At 35.6% G+C, this 11,593-nt stretch overlaps 1 protein-coding gene across 1 annotated transcript; it reads left to right on the forward strand.

Annotated features, from left to right (window-relative positions):
- The first annotated feature begins 1,167 nt into the window (after nt 1-1,167).
- On the forward strand, nt 1,168-6,217 carry LOC139487658 (WD repeat-containing protein on Y chromosome-like). The gene is made up of 2 exons (XM_071272609.1): nt 1,168-4,727; nt 5,712-6,217. Exons 1-2 carry the CDS (start codon nt 1,278-1,280, stop codon nt 6,054-6,056), a joined length of 3,795 nt encoding a protein of 1,264 aa, XP_071128710.1. The 5' UTR covers nt 1,168-1,277; the 3' UTR covers nt 6,057-6,217.
- Nucleotides 6,218-11,593: the final 5,376 nt, after the last annotated feature.

Below are 11,593 nucleotides of genomic sequence, written 5' to 3' on the forward strand. Positions count from 1 at the left end.
TAATGATAAAAGGTTATTATGACTGAGGAAGAATATCAGATAGAGGATGAAGAGAAACTGTAAGAAACAAAAATGATCATCAAAACAAGATCTCTTATGGCAAAAAATTTGTTTTCCACTTATAGAAGTTGTTGTACTGTAAATTAGTCAACAATGCTGTAGGAGTTGTAGCCTTTGAAGGATGTTAAAAAGAAAATGGGGTTTTCTATTTTCTTTCTTGAAACTAATCGAAATATGATCTCATTGCATTGTATGAATTTTATGCAAAATTGACAGCTCCTTGATATCTATAGTTTTTTATTGCAACAGAGGTGTAAAAGGTTTGTATACGGCCGTTTATTGTATACCTTTGTCCGTCCGTCGTCAACATGTTGGACATTGAACTCGAAAACGCTTAAACCAATTTGCGAAATGTTTTAAAATATCTATTGAGGTTGGCTCCCTTTTGAATTTTATAAATTTGAGATTTTACGTTTTCGAGTTTTGGGGTTTTATTCATTTAAAAAAAAAGGGGGGGATTTTCCAGTGTTCTGACAATTACTCGCAAACACTTTCAGCAATTAAGTTGCACTTAATTTTGGTATTTTTTTGTGTCGATTGACATAGGTCTCTTATAATTTTTATAAATTTTAATGTAAGTTTCTAGGTTAAGTTGTTTTATTCATTACAAAAAGGGGGATCAGTTTCCAGTTTTCTAACAATAACTCAAAAATGCTATAAAGCAGTTTTCATTGAAATTTGTCGACCGATTTATATCTATTAAGATAACCTCTTAAATAATTATTTAGTTGTTTGTTGGGTTTTTTTAATTTCTGATTTGACGTTGAGAAGTTGTTGAACTTTATGTTTTGAAAACGCAATGGGCGTATCATGCACTCATGGCGCAGCTGTTAATTTTTTTTTCTGATGCAAAACAACATGCACTTAACAATATATGTATGAACGTGTTTAAATTGTACGTGTAGTTTAAAAACAATCACATTTTATCAGCATTATAAACGCAGTAAAACGTGGCTTGCGTTAAAAAGGTTATATCCCCGGCAGAAAGCATACCGTAATTATCAATCCAGATTAAAATTTTGCTAATATGTGCGATGCAATCACAGATCTGTGTAGAGCAACGTTCGTGGCGTAATTGTCATTACGTCAGAATTACGTCCTTAGCAACATATAATCTGGTATTATGGAGGTAACGTGAAGTCGCAGACAGCAATTATATGGTATAAACAGCAACACCTGAAGACTTTTGACGACTCATAGTAAACTGGCGATTCGCAATGTCGTCGGTAAATTTGCCGCCAATTAAGAACCTTGTTAAATTCACGAAATCCACAAAATCAATCTCAGCTCTTGATACTGAGAACGTTAGTAAGAGTAGAAGGAAATCAGGAGTAAAGAAAAGCAAAGAATTCGATCCCGATAAAATTGCAGCAGAAGTTCGATATGCGCAACTGCAATCAATATTTGGTAATGCAGAAGACGGTTTAAACATAAAAGAGTTTAAAAGAGCAATGAGAGAAACTCTTGGTAACAAAATGACGGATGATGAAATCGAACTACTCTTCATGAAGGTTGATGCTAACTGTGACGGAGTGGTCGACTGGGAGGAATATGTAACATATAATTTATTAGAATATCAAGGGAAGTCACTGATGAAAGAGATGATGAAAGAAATACCTTTTCCTCACGAACCAAAACAAATTCCGAGTCGTCACCGAGAGGTTATTGTTTCGATCCTATTTTACCCCAACGTGCGGAGACGAGACGGTCGTTGTTATATAGACCATACAAATGGTAGGTATGTTACGATCAGCAAGGAGGGAATTTTGTCAATTTGGAACGTGCATATGAAGTTAATCACAAGTTTTAATACTATATCTGAGATTGGAGACAGGGCAACACAGCCATGGTTGATCGACTTGGCGTGCATTTACAATGTAGGAATGGTAGCAATTTCGTCAACAGATCGGGACATAACTGTCTTTGATCTACAGGGAAACAATTTTAGGAAGAAATATCATCTCATAGGACTAGACGACTGCATAACATGTATGCATTACTGGGTAGACTTAAATGATATGAATGAAGCAAAACTCCTTTGGGGAGACACATCGGGAAGCGTTTGTGTAATTATCTTCAAACAATGCCTTCGTGGAGGCCTGTTTGGTTCATTTGGTGTGAAAAGGGGTGGATTTAAAAGAATTAGCTTACCTGAAGTTATAAGGGGTTTCTACAAAGGTGCAAGAGGATATAGATTTAACCGAGTTCATAGTGATTGGGTGTTGCGTTTAAGGTATATTCCAGAATTAACTGCCTTCATATCTTGCAGTCAATCTTCTGATAACTCACTTTGCGTGTACGAAATCGGAAAGAAAAAGACGAACTCAGTGATTAAGATCAATAAGGGAATTCTTTGTTTTGATTACTGTCCAGGAAATAACATCATTGTTACTGGTGGTATGGATTACTGTATCCGAGCATGGAATCCCAAAGTTAATGCAAAGTCTATGTATGTGTTGAAAGGATACACTAAACCAATTAATCAAGTTGTAATTAATACCCGAAAGAGCCAGATCATTGGTATAGACAAAAGACGTACTATACGAGTATACGACATGAAAGACCAATCATGTCTTCAGCATGTTAGTGGCAGAGTGGTAAAACTTGGGAAAGTTCCATTGTCGGCGGTTTACTTTAACCCAGTGTTACAGACACTAATCATAGCTACAAATCATCTTGCCGTGCTTCAGAAATCTAATGAAGAGGAAAGGGCTGCAGATATCGAGTCTCATACAAAACCAGTTGTTTGTGTTCTATACAATAAGCTCTTCAAATTCGTAGTTAGTGCTTGTCAGGATTCTGTGATCAGTGTTTGGGACCTGTATACTGGAGAAAAAGTTATACATGCTGCCAATGCACATGTCCGTGAGGAGAAGGGCATCATAGTACCAGTAGAAATAACATCAATGGCATTTGATGGTCCACTGCGACGTGTTATCACAGGGGCCATGGACGGTAGTATCAAAGTGTGGAACTTTAATAACGGAAGTTGCTTGCAGACATTCAACACTCCGGATGGAGTAGAAATAACAGGCATAGTTAGTATCAATCATCGAATATTTGCCACTGGATGGTCAAGGAAGATGCATATTTTCATTGACGGTAGAGGAGAAGAGCATCGAAAGGACTGGAGGCAGAAACACAACGAAGATATCCTGTGCATGTCTTATTTAAGTCCCAATATCATCGCAACTGGTGCTTACGATGGAGATGTTGTTGTGTGGTCACGGGACACTGGACACGTTTACTGTACTTTAAATGCAGGAAAGAGTATAAAACCGATTGGAGATACAAAAAACAAGAACAAGGATGACAGACCAGACACAAGCCAAAGCGGAAACTCGGAAGCTAAATCAAGTGAATTAGGTTTTTCATTTAACATTTTTGAGAATCTTGCGTCAGAAGAAATGCTGAAAAAGAGAGTAAGAAAAGCGAGTTTTTTACATAAAAACATAGACATCTTAAACAGAGTTAAAGGAAACGTCTTAATGAAAGAAAACAAATGGTCACAGAAAATCGGTCGCTTAGATGATACACCAGTAGAACATCCGTTACTCCCATTGTATAGGAACCAAGACGATTCACCAGTAGATGGAACAAATCAGAAACCTCCGAGTCGAGTGGCGAGTAGACGAGAAGATTATGATGATCTTTGTAAAATGTATGAGTCGTCTATTGAATGTATCTTATTTTTAGAATCGCGTGATAGAGAAAGCGAGGAAACTGCCATCTTAATTACGAGTGGAGCAGAAGGATGGATTCGTGCCTGGTCAATTTACCACCAAGGAGGCCTTTTAGGTCAATTCAATGCTGCACACAAAGTAGGAGAAGGTGTACATACAATGTGTACTGACGAAAAAAATAAACTGCTATTCACAGCAGATAGCTGTGGATATGTTAAAATGTGGGATTTGTCAGAATATTGCACAAAGAAAGTGCTTACCAAGGCACGTAGGGCAAAGCGATGGAAGTATCTTAATGATACGTTCACATTTGTTAAATTTTCATATTGTTATGAACAGCCACCGGAAATCCTTATCTCATCAAACAAAATGCCATCCAACATCAACAACAGACCACCACCAGCATCTTCATTGCCAAAGATAACACTAAAATGGCCCTTACTTGTGAACTCATATCGGGCACACACAAAAATTATTAACAAAATGGAATATGTTGAAGGAGAAAAACTTCTAATAACTGCAAGTAGCGATTGTGCAATTCGACTTTGGACTCTTAACGGACTTTATATAGGTACGTTTGGTGAAACCTGGGAATCTATTCCAAATTTATTAAAACAGATGCCTACAGCAAAAGTTCGTATTCCATCTGATTTGCGTCGATCAGGTTCGGCAAGTACTTTAAAGGTATTAAACGGAGGACGTTCAGGACTATGGCAGCAAGCACTCGATGGGGCAAAGAAAATTATTCGCGATAAAGCAGAAGAAGTGGAGTTTGAAAAAAAACTACAAGAAGAAAAATGCGAAACAAAATCACCATGTGATGACGGGGATGGCCCAGAAACTGCAAGTTCCATCCCAGCTAGTCGCCCAAAACCCAAACCAACAGGCGGTGTTTTCAGTGACATTCTGGGGAAATCATACAAAAAGACAATGCGACACAAGATGCCTCCTAAAATGGACAAGTTTGTGGAAATCAATTCATCGGTGAGTATTAATCTGTTCACATTGATTTGAGCACGTGGTCAAAACCATGAAAACACTAGCTATTAGATATACATATATACTAAACAATCTTAATGAATAAGTTGGACATACATAGTGGTTGTAGAAGTATTTTTATTCTTGTGTAACATTCTTGAAGTTATCAATACCTGACTGCCCCTTTATTCCGAGTGTCTGAACCGATCTCTATTAATTCTATAAACAGTATAGCAGGGTAAATTATGTTTGATTTTACTAATGGTTCATCTTGAATTTTGAAACATATACATGCTCATCTTTTTAGAAAACATGATAATAAGATAACAAAAATATACATGAATCATGGTCAATCATGTCTCGAATAAAGCCATAGGTACATGGGAACAGGATTTTTTTTAGCCCCGGTCGTACTTTTTTTTTCCCCAAATGTTTTGTTTCTGTTAATTTCAATTACTTTCGCGCTTTACTGTATAATAGGAACATAAAAATACTAGAACTAACTTGTATATGCTATTACTATCAATTCGAGGGTTACTGTCCACATATTTTGCAATTTGGAATGTCAACTTCTGAAGCAAAGTTGTTCACCTCGGTAACTTCTTGTTATTTTGTGATTTGCAAAGATCTCAGCAGTCTGAAAAAAAGTAAATTCACTAACGTACTGAGCTCAAAAATCCAATGGCAAAATCAAAAGATCAAACGAATGGACAACATTGAACTGTCATATTCATGACAATTTGGTACAGGAATTTTCTTATGCATAAATGGTGGATTCATCCTGGTTTTATAGCTAGCTAAACCTCTCACTTGTATGACCGTAGCATAAAATTACATATTTACTTATACAAATACTTGTATATTAAAGCACACATTATATCTAAATCACAATGATAAAAAGGCATTATGTATCGACACCCCTTAGCCATGCACTATTTCCATATTGAAGTTAAACTTTTGCTATCATGTCTCTATTTTCTTCTTTAATAGATAGCTGTGTATCGCTGCCTGCCATTCTCAGAACTCAACGTGGACAATGATCCAGAACAAATGAAACGTATAGATGAATTAAGAACACTTTATTTCGGTGGATCTATTCTGTCTAAAATGAAGGGAAATTTATATGCCCGCAATCGAGAGAAAGGACCAGCGTTTGCTGGGCTATACAACAAAATTACACAGAGGCAGCCTTTACCAAAAGGTATAAATCAAGCTGGAAGAATAAAACGAGCCCAGAATAAAGTCAAAAAGACACCAGCATCTTTCTTTGACGCACTCACTATTAAAGAATTCAAACATGAAACTGATACAATAGACAAAATACTCAAGAACTGAACATTGTAAAATGATATGCTATCATGTAGGTGTATAATAAATACTTTAGAAAAATTAATTGAAGAATATATTGTATAATTGGACGATGGTGGTGAATTAAAAGTTGTAATATGCTTAAAATATGTAACAAATGAAAATAAATTTTATTTATATACACAGAACATTGTAAGATATTTAGTTCATTTTAGCCAATTAAAGATCTTGATTTGTTTTACTATCATCACTTACGGCTGCCGGTGATCAGCTGATACTAAATTTTAGTTAATTAATGTCCAGTTGCAAATATTACATTAATATTCAATATATTAACAATCAGTTTTCATGATTGGCAGAGGAGACCGGTGTGCCAAGAGAATCATAGTCTTTTGGTAGGTAACTGGCGCTGACTGAAAATCCTATTAAGATTGAAGTCGAGTGCACCTTGCGGGAATCGAACTCAGCATTAGTGTTGACATGCTATGGATACTTCAGTTCAACTACTTAGACCACTATATCACTACACTTGTATCTATTGTTTTGTTACGAAAGACCTTTTTAATGGCTAAGTTGATATTATACAGCAGAATTAAATATGGTCTACCTGACGGAAGATCATGAGGATTCTTTGGTAAAGGTTGAAATAAATTTCTGTAAACATTAACAATTTTTGTCGTATGGAACTTGGAACGTTGAACGTTTTCAAATGAATATACCGTTTTGAGCAAAGTTACCTGGCTCACAGTGTCATGAGAGCTTTGGCCAATGTCAACCAAACTTTAACTGAATGATCCTTTTGTGCATCTTGTTCCAACCAATCAAGCAACAAGGCCACCATAGTCAAAAATATAACATAAGTTCAAAATGCATTTATTGTCTTGAAAAGCTTAAAAACTAGTGAAAATCTTAGAGAGAGAAAATATTTTCATAATTTCAAGAAATATATCCTTCTTAATTCCACATAACTTATTACGATTTTTGACAAATTTTCCAAGCTTTTGTCTATTAATTTTAAAATTATAATTATGTATAATAGATAAAATAGATAAGTAGAAATCATAACAGCAAAAATTATCAGAAATACCAAATCTACATATTTGTCTAACTTTCAAAACCATTGGATAACTCCTTACAAGAGATCTTGCCTAAAGTGACATTTTGTCACTTGCTTACGAGTCTTGCCTTTTTCTTAAAAACTATAATAGATAAAAAAATAAAAAAAATAAAAAAAAACTGTGAACAGCATAAACGATCATAAATACAAACTAGCAATACTAGGAGGCAGACTAGTAAATGTGGCATTCAATCCTAATAAATGTCAACATCTAAGAGTAGCAAGACTGAAGTCAGTGAAATATATTCAGTTATGGCAAACTACAACATACACGGTCACGTCTTCGAAGAGAATGAATGACACGTTAAAATATCTAGGTGTCACTTGAAACATTCATATTGATAACATCGGCAAAGAAAGCTAACAGAGCTTCTCAAAACAATAACAACACTGTCCATTTAAATAAACTAAAGCATTAAGCTACCAGGCACTCACAAGACCCTCGCGGTAAGTCCACTCACGAAAAAATCAACTTTCAACTAAGAACAACACCAACAAACAGGAACCTATACAACGCCGAAGTGCTATATATCAGGAAAGGAGAGAACAATGTAAAGTCGTTATTGTTTATAGAGTATGACACAGACTGACTGACGTACACTATAAAATTTTACAGTCAGTACACCAACAGCAAGAGGGCCCACAGAACTTTACTAAATATTTTTACTCATGTGAGTGAGTGCATAGAACGAGGAAAACATCTCATATTGTGTTACGCGGCTAATGTTTTACGAGAAAATCCAATTATCTGTTAAAATATGTAGGCATTGCACAATGTCTTGCGTTTTTTGAAAATGCTTATGTCATCTTTATACTAAACCAGTTAGAGTTTACTGATTGATACTTTAGTTTGGGAGAATATAATTTATTTGTGAATAGTAATTGTCTTTGAACTATAGCTTTCAGTAACTGTGGGAACTCCTATTGCGGTGCTTTGTGTATATTGTTATTATGTGAGTGTTTAGAGTGACTCGAACCGATCTTTTGAGTCGAGCCTGCGACTTTTGTCTCAGAAAGCTCGACATAGGGATAGTGATCCGGCGGCGGTGGCGTAAATCATAACTTCTTAAAGTTTTATATTTTTTGAAGGTGAAAGACCGGCATGGATTCTTCATACTTTGTATATACATGCCTTATGTTTAAATACGAAAGTTCCGTCTGTCATATTTTCATTATCCTGGATCTCATTTTCATTGTTCAGTGACTACTGAAAAAAAGTTATTATTTTTGTAATGTTAATTTCTTTTTTATTATGAGTAATAGGATACCTACATTTTTTAGTTTGTGCGTACCTTGCAAGGTCCTCATGTCCGTCAGACAGTTTTCATTTGACCTCAACTTATTTCATGGATCAGTATCGTAGTCAAGTTTATTAGCAATAGGTCTTCTATATTTGGTGTATGGAATGATTGTCAGGTGTACTTGTCCAACTGATAGGTGTCATCTGACCTTGACCTCATTTTCTTGGTTCAGTGGTCAAATTTAAGTTTTTGAGTTTTTATCTTTTTTCTAATACTTTATGCAATACCGGTAGGTCAACTATATATGGTGTATGGAAAGAATTTATGATGTACACGTAAGTCTCGCGTGTTTTGTTTGACCTTGACCTCGTTTTCATGATTCATTGCTCAGTGTGAAGTTTGGTGTTTTGGTTTGTTTTCCTTAAACTTTAAGCAATAGGTCAACTGTATTTGTTACATGGAAAGATTGTAAGATGCATTTCTGTCTGATAGGTATCATCTGACCTTGACCTCATTTTCATGGGTCATTGGTCATTGTAAAGTTTTCGTGGTTACGTTTGTTTCTAAGATCCTTTAAGCATTAGGTAAACTATATTTAATGCATAGATTGATTGCATGGTGTACATGTCTGTCTGGTATGGTTCGTCTGATCTTGACTTCATTCATTGGTCAATTTTGAGTTTTCCTGGTTAAGTCTATTTCTTAGAAACTATAATTAAGCAAAGGTCAACTATATTTGGTGTATTGAATGATTATAAGGTGTACATGTATTTCTCGTGTGGTTTATCTGACCTTGATCCCATTTTCGTGGATCATGTTAAGTTTATGTGATACTTGTAGTAAAGTTATATTATATTTAGGAATATCAACATAAAATCAATGGTTCTAAAGAAGGCGAGACATTTCATGGTGTGCACTCTTGTTACGGTTTGTTCTTACGTTGTTCACATACAGAGGGTTGTGTGCATTTTCAGCCCACCACATTCTCTACGTGCCTGTTCAGAGTCAAGAGTATGTAGTACAGGGTTTGTCGTTTGTTCATGTCATAATTCATTATTGTTTATCCTATAATTTTATGGCCCCGCAACGAAGTTGTCGGTGCCATATAGTTTTACCCTTGTCCGAAATTCCGTCATTCCGTCATTCCGCAACAAACCACGGAGTTTTTTTTCTTAACGCCTTCAGATATTGGGCTGATTTTTGGTATGTGAGTTTACCATGATGAGTTACAGATCAAGTTTAGTTTTGTTCCGCTCGGCTAATTTTTGCTGTAATTTCGGGCTTTGGACTTTGATATTTTTTTCAAAATCACAGTTATACGGACCTTTTTTCTAAATGCTTCAGATATTGGGCTGTATTTTGGTATGTGAGCTAACCATGATGAGCTACAGATCAAGTTTAAGTTTCGTTCCACTCTGCTAATTTTTGCCCAAATTAAGGGTTTACAACTTTGGAAAATTGTTGAAAATCACAGTTATATAGACATTTTTCTATACGCCTCCAGATTTTCAACTGATTTTTTATATGTGAGACTACCATCATGTTTGTGTCCACATGTGTTATTGAAATTGCAGATTTTTCAACTTTTTGAGACGGGGCCATTCGTGTCGCTTTGACACATCTAGTTATTATTGCAGTGGCTATTATGCAAGCTCCGGCAAAATAATCTCTTTGGGGCTATTTCTAATACCGGCCTCGGCACAATAGCCTCCTAGGTGCTATTTTGCCGGCTCCAGCAAGATAGCGATTTATATAGAGTTTTGCTATTTTGCCGGTATTAATTAAGATTAGAATAGAAGTAAACAAATTAAGAATCATGAGAAAACAAATATAGAATATACACTTAAATAAGAAATCTCGATACGAATAGGTCTTCTTTACAACATTTATAAACTGCTTCTTTTGCGTCTGCATCACTTTTTCAAAAAATATAGATATATGCATAATCATTCAACATTCATAGAACTTAGTAAATGCTGTCAATTAATAGCTAGATTTCTATTCATCGTCTCAAGTGTACAATATTTTTTATCAATCTGTGCATCATCGGTCTTTATTGCACGATACACTAGATATTGTTATGGTTTTCCATTTGGTTTTCATGAATGCATCTGGTTTTCATGAATTTTATAGTCCCCGTTTCACGTTTCTAAAGATACACATAGTTGTCGTTTTCAAAGTGCTGCCGAAACCCTGCTGTATATAGCTCTTCATATTAGTCGAGCTTAGCGTTTGATTCAAGTTGAGACTCAGATTCAAGTTTGTTTGATAACAAATTGTTGTCTTCCATTTACGAAATGTTCAACAGATAAATTTGCATATAATTTTAAGAGTGCATCTCACCAAAAGTGGATAAACTAAACCCGAAAGGCTTGTTGAAGACTAAACGTCATGTAGACATCTCAGTAGCCACATATATCATTTGAGCCGATGATAAATAGTTTCAATAAAATGTATTTCATATAGACTGATTAAAAATCTGACTGAAAAGACCGGCAAAAATAGAAAATCTCTATCTTGCCGGAGCCGGCAAAATAGCCACCGCCTTTTTAAATTTTGAATTAGGCCGTCGGTTGTTTATTGTTTTAATTGTAGTTTCACGTTTTCCATGTCGGGGTCTTTTATAGTCGACTACTATGGCTGCTTTCCCCATTTATAAGACCGTTCAGTGTTTTGATTGAGCCGTACCACCACTTCATGTTAACACTGGTGGATAGTTGTCTCATTGACAATCATACCACATCTCCTCATTTTTTTTTACACAAAATGTAAGCACATATCCACGTTAGCACTATAAATAGAATAATACTGAGGGGGGATAGGAGGGGTCCTGATCCCGAAATCCCGGACTTAAAAAAACGAAATCCCGAGGTCCCGAATTTAAATAAAGTAAATCCCGACGTCCCGAAATCCAAAAAAAAAGAATTCCCGGATCCCGAAAGGGTCAATCCCGAAATCCCGAGCTTAAAAACACCCGATCCCGGAGTCCCGATAAAGGTACTATCCCCCCTCAATACTGACATATATTCACAAAGCAAATAAGTAGCAAAACATTTAAATAAGGAAATCAGGGGAAAAACACACTTTAACTAGTAAAGGCAAGGCAAACGATTAATGAAAAAGCTCAGCAGAAAGTTTGTACAATAAACACAAGTTTTACAGTACTTCTTACGTAATCGTGGTACCGTACCTTACCGTCCGAAACC

The sequence above is a fragment of the Mytilus edulis genome, chromosome 9 (genome assembly GCF_963676685.1).
Source record: "Mytilus edulis chromosome 9, xbMytEdul2.2, whole genome shotgun sequence".
NCBI classification, from domain to species: Eukaryota; Metazoa; Mollusca; class Bivalvia; order Mytilida; family Mytilidae; genus Mytilus; species Mytilus edulis.